Consider the following 15,305-nt stretch of genomic DNA (forward strand, 5'->3'; position numbering starts at 1 on the left):
AAACTTAGTAGAGGCAGAATGAAGGTTCTACTCATAGAAACACGGGTGATCAAGAGATGAGGTTAATGAATCCAAAGCAACACAATGTAACCGTTACTTACTTACAACTAAATTATCTTTTCTCCTTGCACTTCAATATTACTTAAGGGTCACTAGAAAGTGTAAACTTCTCTTAGACTTTTTTTTTGTGTGTGTGAGGTGACTCTACCAACAGATAAAATGATTAAAATACTCTTCATGCAATGCCTTTCCTTTATTTTAAGACTATGGACTTCTAGCAACCTGGACAAGTGAAGATGTTTTTCACACACAGAAAGTCCCATCCTTTCAGTATTCTGGCAAACCAGATATACATTCCAGTTTTGATTATTAATTCTCCTTAAAGATTAAAAATATAGGGTTAGTCTCAAGAGAACTATGTAAATCAGTATCACTGCTTTCACTGTGGTCAAAATATTTTAAGAATTTCTTCTCATGCATAAACTACTGAGGAAACTAAATAAGATGTAAATTGGTAATAATTTAGACAGGAAGTTTCTTATGCTAGGGAAAATAATTTCAAGATAAAAATGGTTAAATAAATATGAATTGGAAATTGCCAGGTATTTAATTTCCCATAGAAGCCATGAAAGGAGGAAATAGATAAAATACACATTTTAACTATCACTGTTTTCGCAGAATTAACTGTATTTTTGGAACAGGTTCTTCACTGAGAGGATGGTCCATCACTAAAACAGGCTCCCCAGGAAAGTGGTCATGGCACCAGCCTGTCAGAGTCTGAGGAGTGTCTGCATGATGCTCTTAGTCATAGGGTTTAATTTGAGGTAGATCAGTTAGGAGCAGGGAGTTGGGCTCAATGATTCTTACGGGTCCCTTCCAACTAAAAATATTCTATGATTCTATGATAATACTTCACCTTTCTTTGCAAACAAATTTTTGTTTCAGAAAGTGTTCAGCAAACTGGCAAATTATGCTCTTTGTAATGCATTTGTTCTGAAGGTGACAAAAATGACGAAACTTGAATTTGTGAGCTGACTTTCCTTGCTAGCAACTCGGAAACGTATGGACAAGAGGATAAGACTTTGTCACTTTTTTACCATCCGACAGATATTAAAAAATGTTGCAGGGTTGAATTTGGGTAAGGACCTAGGACCACCAGAAGCCTAACCAGAGCGATTCTTTCTTCAGAGGGATTTGACACAATCCTGGTTCCTTCTTATTGCTCCCTGCCCCTGGGCTGCAAAAGAGTCGTAACTCTAGACCTTTGGATTTGGTTTATTCTGATTGTCTTGCTCAAATAAATATTCTGCAGGCATTCAATAGAAGCTTTGTCAAGGTGTGACACGTGGGATTAGGACCTCAAGTTCATGAAAAGTCTCCTTGTTAGTTCTACAAGGGCAGAATGTGCTTCAGGAGTGCTTTTTGGTGCTACTCCCGAGTCCCGGTAGAAAGCAAATAGAATTGGTTAATAGAGATTACAGGTCATTAAAATAATGTGAAGGTAGCATAAAAGTATTGGCTGGACTGTGAGTGACACTGATTAAAATGGTCTAAAAGTTTTTGGATCTTAGCTGGATGGAAGTTTGCAATGTCAAATATTGATTAAAAAAAATAGATAAATTCTCTGTGTAGGAAAGAGTCATGTTACTGGTAAGAGACCCATACTGCTGTTGAGAAAAAGACTTACTAGTTCAGGGGAGCACTTTCTGACAAAATTAAAGATTAATCATGACTCGTAATTAATTCTTGGGCTGTGAGCAAAGGCGATATCTGAAGATGATACAGCATGCCCACAAACCTGCTGGTTACGGACATCTTCTGTATCACTTGCACATCAGAAATCACCACAAATGGTCCCCTAGGTTCCTTTGTAAAATATTTCAGCGTGCCCTTCACACTGGTTCCATCCATTCACCAATCTCACTGGCATTTCTCTGAAAGAAAAAAGGAGAATTTCCCTGAACCTGGGTTCTACATGGAAAGACAGAAACAGAGACTTATGCAGGTTGGAAGGGACCTCCAGAGGTCTCTGGTCGAGCCTCTGGTTGAAGCATGTCCAGAGAAGGTTGTTCTGGGTCGTGTCTCTGAGAGCACTGAATACCTCCAAAGACGGAGATCCCACAGGTCCTCTGGATCCCTGTTTCAGTGTTTGACCACCTCGTGGTAAAAAAAAAAAATGTTTTCCTTTATATCCAGGTGGAATTTCCCAAGTTCTGACTTGTGCCCATTATCTCTTGTCCTATTGCCGTGCACCTCTGAGAAGAGACTGACTCCACCCCAGTGGGTGACCGTAGATGGCAATAAGATCTCCCCTTCACGCTCTTAAGACTGATCAAGCCCAAGTCCATCAGCACTCCTTGTGCATCTTTTACTCCAACCCCCTCAAGGTCTTGATGACCCTTTGCTGGACTTGCTCCAGTATACCCATGCCTCTCTTGTATGAGGAAGCCACATTCTTGTACTGGACACAGCGCTATAGATTTGTCTCACCAGTGCTGAGGGGAAGGACCAACCTCTTTTGACCTGCTGGCAGCACTCAAAGGGCACATTGTTGGCTCATGGTCAACTTGTTGTCCACCAGGAACACCAGATCCTCCCCCGCAATGCTGTTGTCTACCCAGCTGGCTCTCTGCCTGTGCTGCTGTACTTCATAATCCCAGCTGACACCTACTGTCAAAGACATTTTTTTGTGAAGGAGGGTTAAGGTGGTGCAAAGCAGGTTAGAAGAGAGACCTCCATGCCATGCCTCTTTCACTAGTTAGGTGTGAATATGCATTTTCGACCTACTTAGATGCTCCTGCTTTTCAGTGTCCCTGGGGCAAGGCCACGTTCAGTGACATTCCTGAATAATTCACTCTTTGCAGAACAGGATCTGCAGCAATACTGCTCTGAGTAAACTTTAGGTGTGAATGTTCATGTAACTCTATATATACAAAGTCAAGCCTAATTTATGCAGACTTAACATTTGGACAGGTGCAGTTCGGGGAAGTTCTTGACTTTACTCTCTGTTAAGCACTAACAGAATAGAAAAGCTCATCACCTGTTTGGTACCTGGGCCACTGGTCTTTTATCTTAAAGGGAAGTCACATCCAACACAAAGAGAGCAATACCCAGGCTTTTCAATTAAAATCTATCAGCGTTTTTAACCATAAAAATTCAGTTCTATAACACCAAAATATGTTGATATTAAAGGCAATGACAAATTTAAGAAGTTTACCTGTCATTTCAGATCCTGTGTAAGATATGAAAGAATAATAGTTCACTTCTACATAGAGTTTTCAGTCGTGTGCTAACAATTATACCTATCAATGAAATGTTATATTGCTGAAAATACTACCGAAACAGTAAGAAGCAGATTAATGCACCTTGTGTCAGGACTGTTACACAGGTCTATAACAGAAGTCAGATCAGTTCTGAAGTATCTCAGCTTATGACTGTAGGTGAAAATATGAATTTTAAACTGTTAGTGACAAAAAATGCTATAAACAAGACAATACCATCACTAGAGAAACAAAATCAAGGTAACAAAAATAAAAACAGGGGATTTGATTTGTTAGGGTTTGAGTACTACAGAGGAAATGTTACCAGATGTAGAAATACTGTGAAATAATCACTCGTACTAGAGGACCATATCAGGTAAAATTTATTTCATCAGTAAAATCAATAAAGATATATATGAGATGAAAATGATTGGAAACTTCAGACAGCAATGAAGCTGGGAAAAAAAGGAAGAGAAGAGCTGACTTTCACTAATTAAAATGAATAGCAATTATCTATTTATCCATGCTTCTAGGAAAAAAAACCACCAAACCACAAGCTAGCTCTCAGTAATTTTGTCTTTATAAGGATATTTATATTTTTAAAATGCACACTATCATCTATTTTCCAAATACTGTAGTAAGTCTCATGACAGATGTTTTTCTACATCACACAAAGATATTTCTAGTCAGTTTATGGTTCTTATGAAGATGAATTATTTTTTTTAGTTAGGAAGCAATGGGAATGGCAAGAGAGGTAAACCTCGGAAGGGCAATATACTGCACAAAACCCAGGAAATGTAACTGTCCTGCTCCTTAGAGTTTATTAGCTGAAGATTTTGAGGGTGGAGGTTAACATATGGGTTATAGCACTCTCTTAAGAAGTATTTGCTGAAATGCAGAAGAATAGTTTGAGATGTCCCAAAGAGCTTGACAGTTATTTTGGTAGTTTAGTTCCCTTTCACTGAGCACCAGAATCAAAATCCAGCAGATATGTATAATGCTATTGATCTCTGACACCAATAAACCAGAAGTTATCTGCACAGATGACAACCCACAAACACCCATTATGGGAGCACTGTCAGAGGAGAGCTTCACCCCTTGGCACTGCGTCTCATCCAGGAGGATTTCCCCTGTGCCACCACCAAAATGAGCTTCTTCCAGAGCTGCAGAACATCTCTTCAACCCATTTGTTAACCTCAGGGACAATTATTTGGAAGATAGAGCAAGTCCCAGCAAGGAAAACCTCATCAGGGGCACCTCTGGGGCAGGGATACCACAACCTGGCTGAGGTCTTAGTCCCATGTTCACATGGTGTTGGGGTCCATGTGAGGAATGGACTACAGCACACCAATATGATGCTCTGATAGCCATTTTATTACACACAAAGCATGGTTTTTATACACTTCCAGCATTCTATGTTTACATCTATCTGACTCCTAATAGGCTGCACGCGCTACCCACCCCGGCTAAGCTAATATATGATTGGTTGAAATTTCTCCGTCTCCAGTCTATTTTGCTGTGTTCAGTGCCTTCTTTATCTTCTTTACTCCTCTGCCAGGTTTCTATTTTCAAGCACTGAAGGTCGTTCCCACATCGCAGCTGCATACCTCCTGGTCCCATTTTGATCAGCTGAGGCAGTTACAGTGTTTCTATGGCCCAGACCTCTACACCACGGCTCACGCAGCCAAGCACCATCAGCTGTAAGCATTATCAGGGCAATGGACTGCCTTATCTGCTAGGAAATAAAATGCAATGCCAGGAACAACTGAAGACTGTAAAAATTCTAGTCTGTATTCCAAACAGTTATTTTTCAGCTCGGTCTGTGTCATCCCAGATGTCATACTTCACAGCCTTTGGGAAGCGTCTCATGTGACGCCTGGGTTAATCCTTGCAGTGTTGGCAGAGAGCAGGACACTTTTCTTCCTCAACAATACATTCCTTACAGAAATCCAGTGAACTTTTATGAAACAAAGGCGGCTTGTTCCACACTGGCAAGTCTCAGATCAAGTGTTTACTCTACATGCACAGTGTGCAGCTTTCAAATGCAGGCTGCCCAAGCTGCCCAGAAGCTCAAAAAAACCCCAAAGCAACAGGTTTTGGCCACCCTCTGGTAACTGGGGCTTCACAGTTGGCTTGCTGAGCCCATGACTAGGCACGGCAGGATCCAGCATTTTTGGAAAGAAGGCCTGGTTTTGCCACATTAATACTAAATCATGTCCTCTGCCACCTCTTTGCATGGGAAAACCCTTACATCGGTGCAACTCAGTTCTCATTTTATCTCATGAAGTCAAGCTCTGCTTGAATCCACACTTAGCAATGGGAGGCGGTGGCAACTAATGCCAAATGCTGCAGAAACACCTCAGCATCCCTGACTGAATCTGTGTGTAAACTTTTGTAACCAGGAAATTCAGTGAACGAGGAGCACCCAAGTTAGGGTCCTTTTGTGCTACCAACTGGTCAGGCACAGAAGAAAACTCAGTCTTTGTACAGAGTGCCTAATTTTACTCAGTGCCTAAATTAAAGGGCAATAGTGATGAAGGAGATAGGGCAAAGAATAACAAGATCTTGACATCTACTGGGAAGTTGTCTGCATGGTAGGAGCAGAACAAGAAGGAGGGCATAGAAGCAGAAAAGGAGTCAAATGGAAAAAAACATAATGGACTTACTTCATCCTCAGTCCAGTAGATGGGTTATTACTTGACTTTCATCCCCATCCTGATAGGTGGGTTTTGGCTTCCAAGGCTGCCGGGTAACACTCATCTGACTGCCACTGTTCAAACATCACATTTTATCTATTCTATTTAGTCACACATACACCTACAGAAAACTTCCTTAGACTTAACAGGTTTTCATGAGACTGAGGACAAAACACAGCCCTCACAGTCTCCATAGAGAAAGAGAAGGAAAGAGAGAAGCCACCTCTCTGAAAATATGGTTTCTGAAAACAAGTTACAAAAGAAGATGTAAGTCATTCAAACCTGGCAGGCTCTTTAGAACAGCAGCCACCCAATTAACTTCTCCATTACAACCTGTGACTAATTCACTTATTTTAGAAAGAACAAGGAAAAGTCTGCTTGGATGGGTACCAGGTGATTCAGGGAAAAAGAGGTGATCTGAGTGTTATTCTAGGAAATGAAAACAAATCTCACCCAGCTGGGTCACTGATGACTTTCCCCAGCTGGGCATAACTTCATTAAAACATCCTTCTGTGTCATAATTCTTGAGCCTGAGATAGAAAATCTAAAATACACAAGCTGCTGTGAGAATTTTAATATCTCCTTAGTTTTTTCCAGCTAGATATAAACTGCCTAAACAAGTAAAAATTAAATTTAAAAGCCTCATGAAAATAAAAGCAAGCTACTAAAAGAAAGAAAAAATTAGGTAGAATATCTTCTTCTTGCTGGACAGCAAAGGACTGCAATTCCTTTTATCTTGAGCTTGTAACAGACAAAGAGAAATGGTGGGGCAGCCTCAAGAAATGTATTTGCTGTTTCTTCTGAGTTTATTAAATGTGGTGGACAATTCAGCAACGCAGCTGCAGTGGCTGGCTGCCTGGTTTCCTGTTCAAGGTAGACTCTGATGCAATCCTGTTAAAAAGCTTGTCTGTGATTGGCGAGTCTGGTGGAGTTATTACAAAAAATATATCAGTCAAATGCAAGTGACCTTCAGAGTATGTTCATTTAGCTATTTAATTAGAATTTGGTGCATATGTTCGGTCTTAGGCATTAAAGGATGCCTAGGTTGGAACTGTGAGCAGAAGGTTGTGCTTAGCTGCTTAATTCAGCTTGGTTTCAATCAATGTCTGTGGGCTTGTATGGCAAGGCATGGGGAGAAAGGAATGAAAACAAGAAAAAACTCTGTTTCCTATCCATACCCTGCAAACCCAAATTAGAGGGTTTTTTTTTAGTCTCAACCTACAAAATGTAGAGATTTGTTGTTAACAACTGGAAAATGGACCTACTTGCCAGCTCTGGGATCCAGAAACACAACAGTGTTTACTAATACCCAATTATAAATATTTTTATAGTGTGTTCCTGGGCAGGAGGATTACAGAGTTGAATTATCTGCTTCATACTCCAAAATTAGAATAGAAAAATAAACAGGACACCAAAGCACAGGAAATTCAGCTTACAAACAAGCAAACAAGAACTTGGTTTCTGAGCTGTGTTTTAACCCCAATGCTGGCCACATCGGTTACATGATAACACTGGGAACACCACAACGCCAGGAACCCATAGAGTCTATACAATTTTTTGACCAAACAAGGTGTATGTATTTGAAACCAAATTGCTATGGATCCATTCTCTTTTCCCATGAAAAAGAAAACCCCAGACCTTCTCAAGTGCTGCTTCAGGAGTGTTGTTCAGGGATGTGCAGTTTTGTCAGAGTTACAAACACTTGCAGCTACATGGTTTGGATATACGTGGTGTACTTCAGTTGTTAGCCTCTCCCAACACAGCTCACTCTACATACATTGGCACTTGCAAGCGATTTTAGCATGATAATGTTTAGTTGAACATGTTTAGTTGGTTCTGAGGTCATTGGTTAAGCACATACTACTGAGTGAACAAGTACATGCTACATGCTACAGAAGGTCCAATAAACAATTTGTTGGCTTTAATTCTCTGTATTTTCAACTAGGACATGAAAGGCAGAAATCCCACACCTTGCTTTTTATGCTTCAATGCACCAGTGGTAAACGTGGGATTTGGCTTTTTGCATTTTCAGCATGTTTCAACCTGATTTATGAGTAGGCACAACACTGAAAGACTGGGTAAGTCCTGAGGACTCCTTCCAACCACAAAGCACACAACCATGGGAAAACAGAAAAGTTAAATAATTTTATTGTGATCAGCAACCAAATGTATTAAAAACTGACCAAAACTCTTCATTATGGAAAGGAGTTATGAAATGTCTTTCAGTGTTTAAAAGACATTTTGATGAGACCTGAATAGTCTCTTGACTGAGATTCGATGTCTTGGTTGAGATTTATGGTTTTGCCAGGTCTTTCAAGTGATTTGACAAGCTTGTAGATCAGATTGCGTGATTCAGCCTTAAATACTGCAGATAAAACACCTTTAACAGCTCAGCCTCTTTTGGATTTAGATTTATTTCATTTAGAGAAGTGAAACCTTAATGGAAAAAACCATCAATTTTCAAACAGGTAAAATGCACCTAACAAGAAAGGGAGGAAAATTACTCCCCATGGCCAGGAGGGACAGGGCAAGAACTAATGGGCTTGACCAGCAACAGTGAAAATTGAGGACACACACTCTGAAAAGCCTTTTCAATAGTGATCACAGAATCACATTAAGGTTGGAAGAGACCTCTAAGATCATTGAGTCCAACCGTCAGCCCAACCCCATCATGACCACTAAACCATGTCCTGCCACATCCACACATTTTTTTGAACCCCTCCAGGAATGGTGACTCCACCATCTCCCTAGGGAGCCCCTTCCAGTGCTTGACCACTCTTTCAGTAAAGAGATTTTTCTTCATATCCAATCTAAACCTCCTTTGGTGCAACTTGAGGCCACTTCCTCTCATCCTGTCACTGGTTACTTGGAAGCAAAGACCAACATCACCCCTCTACCCCCTCCTTTCAGGGAGTTGCAGAGGACAGTATCTTCCCTCAGTCTCCTCTTCTCCAGACTAAACAACCCCAGTTCCAGAATTAATCCCAGAATTAGCTCATTCCTTTTGAAGCCTACATTAAAATATTTAGAAATCCTCTACGTAATATTTCAGAAGCAGGGGCTCAGTTCATCGCTTGGTGAATTTTTAATCCAACAGACCACACTCATCAACATGATAAAACATTTGTTTTTATTTTAATCACAGAGACATTAATTTGAAAGACAAAATAGGATTACTGGTTTGTAAACATTCCTTACTTTGATTTTAAATTACACTACCCATATAACAGATTACTTTAGCTTGGAAAACTCTACATTTTATAAATAGACACAGATCCATTATTGGATCTGAAATTTAGCATTAAAGATAATGCTCAAAATTATTAGAATATGGTATAGCTGCAATTCTGGATGCCATGGTAAGATCAATATTTGTATTTCCTTTCTAGACATGATCTACTACTTCTCCCAAAGTTAAATCTTCTTCCCATTTAATAAAACTTGAAATATATATTGGTGCTTCATTCATATTCTTTTCTCCAGCTCACAAAACATTGAGGTACGAGAGAAATGGTCTGAGAAGGATGCAAGAAGATAAATAAAGAGGAGAAAAAGTATACAAAGATTGCACCCGTGACATGAATGTTGAAATTATTTCCTAATCATTTAAGAAGTGTTAGGATTACAAGGTATTCTAAAGCATTGTAACAGGCTAGGATTCATTGTAGATAAAGATACCACAGCTTCTTATAAATGGCACTCATGTGGCTGTTGTCAAGCATTTTGGCCGCTTATAATACATGACATTTGCCCTGAGGTCATTTGGTGGATGATGCTGACCTTCAATCTCACATTATCCCATGTGAAAGCTGTTTCTTCGGTGCAGCTCTCACAAGAAAACCGGCAAGAACAAAAACGACAACTGCCAGGATGGCGACAGCAGCAACGAGTGGCGCGAAGAGATTTTCAGCAGCAGCAGGAACTGCCTGGGGAGGAGGCACAGAAGAGTCCAGGCCTGTGAGCAAAGGCAAGGGGAGTTTGATATCAGTTTATTAAAGATCAGGGCGCAAAGAGCTGCTGCTCTAACAGGGATGGTTCCTAGATCAGAGTCAGAAATAAGCTAACTTATGGTTTAATTGCTTTCAACTATTTGAACAGGCTTTACGTTAGCAGGGAAGGCAACTTAATTAAGCCAACTTCATTAGCAGAAGACAACTGGGGGAACTAAATGTTTCTCAAGAAAGCTGGCAGTTTGTTCCCAGCTGGCCACCACATTACACAGACTGGAATTAATTAATTCAGTGGAGTTATAGCACTAAAACGGGTTACACTCTATCTCTCCTTTGGGATGGCCAAAGCAGCTATACTTTGTATACATGCAAGGTGTTAAAAGAAGAAGAGATTTGTAGACATTTGAGTCAGCCAAACAATCCTTTCCTTTTTATGATGAAGTCAGCAAAAGCAGATTTCAGTGACAGATGTCAGAAATGCAGAGTTACGGCTTTACATGAAGCCCTAAGTAGTCTTAGAGTAAATAAGAGAGAAATTTAATTGACTTTACCAGTACTCCTACTCTGAGCACCCCCTTCTCGAAGCTTAAGTGGCCCGACAACCACATTCACTTTTTCCTCAGCAGAACTTGCTTCTCTCTTGGACCTGCTAACACAGCCCTGGTAGCAGCGGGAGGAGGAGTCATCGGCCCTGCACACCATCAGCTCACAGCCCAGGTAGACGGACGGATGGCGGTCAATGAACTCAAAGGTCTTAAATTCGAACCGAACAACGTGGTTGTCAGAGGAATTGTGCTTGACGTAGGAAGGATCCTCGGGACATCTAGAAAGAGATGAAAAAGAGAATTAGTCTTAGTGGATACACACATGTACATTCCTGTAAAAATACTATAGAATAAAGCAAGGCTGGAGCAAAGAACACAAAGGGATAAAAATGCAACTTTTATGGTGTAGTATAGGTGTTTAAAGTACAGACTGGCTTAAGTCCTATCAAGCAGTTAAAGCACTGGCAACTCTTTTTACTCCAAGAGAAGAAGACAATAAGTGGTGAAGAGGGGAGAACATACTTTTACTAATGCCTGTGCTATATGAAGCATTAAAAGTGGGTCTAATGCTTGACCTGGTTTTATTAAAATATTTACTGCCTAGGATGATAGATTCTTGCTGCCAGTTTTCACTTTCTCATCAATTCTACCTCACTCCCACTGCTTTGAGTTTTGCATATAGGTCAAGGATGAAGCAAGTGAACAAAGTGCTAGTAAGCCCTAAATATCTTTTCTTTTATTCAGGCTCATAATGTAAAAATAAAAAAAAAATCAATGAACCCTTTTAACAGTCTCTTGATAATGAGATCTAAACCAATTCACTTTGGCTTTATTCTTTAAGAAAATGCAAAATGGATATTACAGCTGTGTTTCTAATGACTTGAGAGAGCTCTTACCCGTTCTCAATTATTTTATACATGATATTGTTAAAAGCATGAGGATCAGGTGATGCCACACATGTGTCCACAAACAACTTCAGTTTTCTGTCAGAGCTGTGAAGATTAGCTTGAACGTACAGATCTTGGTTTAAATCAATGTAGTATGGAGAGTCGTGCACTGCCCGCGAGAATAATGGGGAATCATAAAACATGATGTTCACGTCATATCTTCCAAACTGATTTTCATTCACCTCTACGGTATCCTCAGCAACATACATTAATTGCATCCATGTGTTCTGTAGCATTTTGCAACTGATATGCAAGTCAATATTCTTTTTCCTCTTGATTATGTACCCAGAAGATGTAACTTTGATCACGTTGGAATAGTTGATTGTATCATTATTCTCCTGTTTAACATTAAATTTAAAGTGAGGAGCTGCGTTTTGTCACATGCTATGCTCTAAGCTTCGATAGAGTAAAATGCAATTTTAAAATGTAGATTCATCCTAAACTCTAAACAAAGAAGACTGATGTTGGTCTTTTCTGGTTACAGATTTTAAACAAACCTGGTGAAATAGGGTATGTAATTAAACAGAAATCAGTGCAGAAAAACTCTTTGTTAAATACGAGGGAGAGCCAATGCACTGAACATCTGTACAAAACACTGTCAATACACAGTCATCTCAAACCTGCACGATACTTGGGACACCTCATCTACTTTAAGTCAAGGAAAGTTCTATGACTTCCTTCCATGCTTTTCTTCCCAGAAACTCATTTCTCTTAAGCATGGGAATTCCCTAAGGCATGGAAACCTAAAGCATTGAAAACCTCTTGTTGGTTCATTTCTTAGCACTGTGGCCCACAATTTTGACCACTCTTTTCAAAGTGGGTCCCACAGCTCATTGCACACAAGTGTGAGCGTACCTCTCGTATCGTCCCACAGCCGCTGTAGGGAATGTTGAATATAACCTCCTGTGAGGTGACTGTTGGCTTGCAGCCACTGTCATTCAGGGTGATCATCTGCGCTGAGTAACCTTGAGACTGGAGATAGTCCCTGCTAACCACTGCATGCATGTAGTCTGGCAAGCACAGAAGGGCTGGTGGAAGAATATATGAAGAAGAAGAATTAAAATACCATATATTGGTGGCTTCAGGAATTTATTAATGATTAAAGGTTGTAATTGTACAAAGTTTTGCTATTTTCTTAATTTAGAAAGTAAGCAATTCACACACCAACTCATAATATTTCACGCACATAATTTCATTCCCTTAACATTTTTAAATATATAGAAATATTTATTTTGCAAACAAAAGCAGTGAACAGGCTTATCCATTGAGAAACACTGGCTGGGAACTTACTAGTGTTGTGATCTGCTGGGACGGAGGAGTAGTGAGCCTGAAACCCTCTGAAGCTGTATCTTGAATCGCTGTGAAAGCGAACGGTCATCATGTTTGAAGAGGATATGTACGTGGGAAGGGAACCAGAACAAAGTCTCCCAAGAAGCTGCGAAGAATGTGGAGGCCCGTCGTAGACTTCAATGTAGTCAAACTGGCATCTGCCGCTTTGCATCCTGGCAAACAAATGTCAGCACCTTGTCAAATGTGTTTCAGAAACTCTGATTTGACTGCCTAACATGTGATAAAATCTCTCAGCACTTAAAGTTTGAACAGAAGAGGTTTTATTCATTTCGTATGTAGCTGTAGCAGAAAATTGTGAGCAGAAAATACTACACTAATCCAGATTTTTTCTAACTGCTCTAACTACTGAAAGTTATTGAAAGTGTCTTTAAAAGTGGGGAGGTTGCTTGTTTCAGATAAGCTTTCAAACTTCTAAAGTGCGTTTCGACTTGGTTATTTGCCCAGGGAATCAATGTTTTACTTACGCAATATCTCTAAATGTGAGGATAACACGGAAATTGCTCTCTACTTGTATTTCCCACAGGCAGTCAGCGTTGTTTGGATAACTTCCAGGGTAGAAGGGACTCTGCAGCACCCCAGAGAAATTGGAGATTGAGCCACCACAAAAATAAGGAGCTACAGAAAGAAATGGGAGATAATTTACTGACAGTGACCTCTACAAAATTGTACTGGAGCTGTACATGTGTTAATCCACAGCTGCTGAAAAGCAGGTCTCCCACTGACTGCAGACGATATTCTGTATGACTCAAATCAAAGCAAATATTTGTTTTTGCTTTAGCTTTACTGTCATGTTGGATTTGGGATTCCCTGTCACATCCATGGTGTCAGACCACCCTCTTCAGGCTGGGCTGGTAACATCTTCACGCTTTCTGCTCTGGTTTCTCCTTTCTGCAGTTGAGGTCTGATTTTGGGAGGTCTCATGACACTCAAAATGAAGTACTTTCCTGAACAGACAACATCCCCCTGGTTACTCTGCTGCTTCTCTTTATTCCTCTAAGGACTTTGGAGGATAAATAAGTTGCAAGTCTTCTAGAAACACTGTAATTTTATGGTGTCAGACTGAAATAAGCACTTCAGGCTGCTGAGTCAAGTCTTAAATATATCTTATTTCTCCTATAAGCATAGTTGCAAAAAGCTTTCATGTTCCTGTTGGCATGAATGACATATACTTATGTTAAACATAAAGATAATCCTAAAGGTTTCTCTATAGGAAGGTGAGTTCAGGCTCTAAACTTAATTCCTACAAGATCTGACATGTAAAGACATCAACTTCCCATTTTATATTCCTACATAGGGACACCCCCAGTGCAACACACTCCTCCCTGCCTCAGGATTTTGGGATTCTTAGGCTATTCCAAGCCTGGGAGCAGTGACTGTACCCAAGCACTGCCCCTTCCTCTGATCACACTGGATGTCTCTCAGGCACCTTCACTTTCATACTATTTCCTACTATGAACGGTCAAGCTCTAAATCTAAAATCTGTTTTCAAAGGCAAAAACAGCAGGCTGAAGACCATAATGGATCTAGTAAGCAGAAGAGCCAAAAATTAAACATTGCAATACTTGAAGTCCACCCTGGTAATACTGAGGTATGTGGTTTAAAGTTAGACAATACTTCCTAAACCTTAACTGAGCTGAAGAACCAGGCGAGGGAATGGCTTGCCCATGGCCAAATCAGCATAACTACAAAATAAGCATCACTGAAATACAAGGAGATATCACATCCTGTCTAGGAATTACCATGCAAGTTTAAAACGATATCGCCATAGAAACAAAAAATCAAATTAAGAAAAGCCCAACAGGAAGACAGCCCACAAATAAAAGAGGTGAGAAGAGGCACGGAAGAGCATTACCTGATGGAGGAGTTGGGATGGCCAGAGAAGCTGTGGATGTGGAAGAAGAAAAGCCACAGGTGAGATATGTTACTCAGGAGAAAGTTGCCACATTGGGGCACACAGTATCATGAGACGGATCGCAGGGAGGAAGGGATAGGGACACAGGAGACCAGAGACAAGGAGCCATAAGCTCATGGGAGAGGCACTGGCCTCTGCAGACCCCGTACCTGCACAGATGACACTGGCATCCTCCACATGTGCACAGTTGTGCACACCCCAGCCTCTGTGCCTGCACATCTGGAGGGAAGGCTCGTTCCCACGGCACTGCACGTCATCCAGGAAGATGCTCCCAGAGCCAAGGCCAAAGTGTGAGCTGCCTGGAGCGGCCATGGCCTGGCCACAGCCCAGCTGCTGGCACACCACCTGGGCATCTCTCAGGTCCCACTGGTCATCACACACCGTCCCCCAGCTGCTGCCGTTGTACAGCTCCACGCGGCCCTCCCAGCCGTTCCTCCCTCCGGAGAGCCGCAGATGGGTTTCTAGGACACAGCACATGGTACAGGGTCAGGATCCCTTCATCCCAGTACCCATGGTCCCCACCTCCCTGACACTTTTGAGGATTTGACCAGAGTGACCATGAGCTGGGTGGTTCAGAGCCAAAGGTACCAGGAGATGGCAGTGACTGAGCAAGGCTCCTGTCATGCAGAAGGCAGAGTCACCCTG

At 41.0% G+C, this 15,305-nt stretch overlaps 1 protein-coding gene across 1 annotated transcript in view; it reads right to left on the reverse strand.

Moving 5' to 3' along the window:
- The window catches only part of LOC104535826 (deleted in malignant brain tumors 1 protein-like), a gene marked incomplete at its 3' end in the record, with an annotated part of 36,880 nt that extends 21,743 nt beyond the window's left edge, over window positions 1-15,137 (reverse strand). The window contains exons 1-7 of the mRNA XM_010193801.1: window positions 14,810-15,137; window positions 13,213-13,363; window positions 12,689-12,900; window positions 12,254-12,426; window positions 11,348-11,736; window positions 10,458-10,729; window positions 9,749-9,911 (exon numbers count right to left, since the gene is read on the reverse strand). Coding sequence (XP_010192103.1) covers window positions 9,749-9,911; window positions 10,458-10,729; window positions 11,348-11,736; window positions 12,254-12,426; window positions 12,689-12,900; window positions 13,213-13,363; window positions 14,810-15,137 — 1,688 coding nt within the window. The remainder of the gene's footprint in view (window positions 1-9,748; window positions 9,912-10,457; window positions 10,730-11,347; window positions 11,737-12,253; window positions 12,427-12,688; window positions 12,901-13,212; window positions 13,364-14,809) is intronic.
- Window positions 15,138-15,305: the final 168 nt, after the last annotated feature.

Source organism: Mesitornis unicolor, unplaced genomic scaffold (genome assembly GCF_000695765.1).
Source record: "Mesitornis unicolor isolate BGI_N332 unplaced genomic scaffold, ASM69576v1 scaffold6781, whole genome shotgun sequence".
Taxonomy (NCBI): Eukaryota; Metazoa; Chordata; class Aves; order Mesitornithiformes; family Mesitornithidae; genus Mesitornis; species Mesitornis unicolor.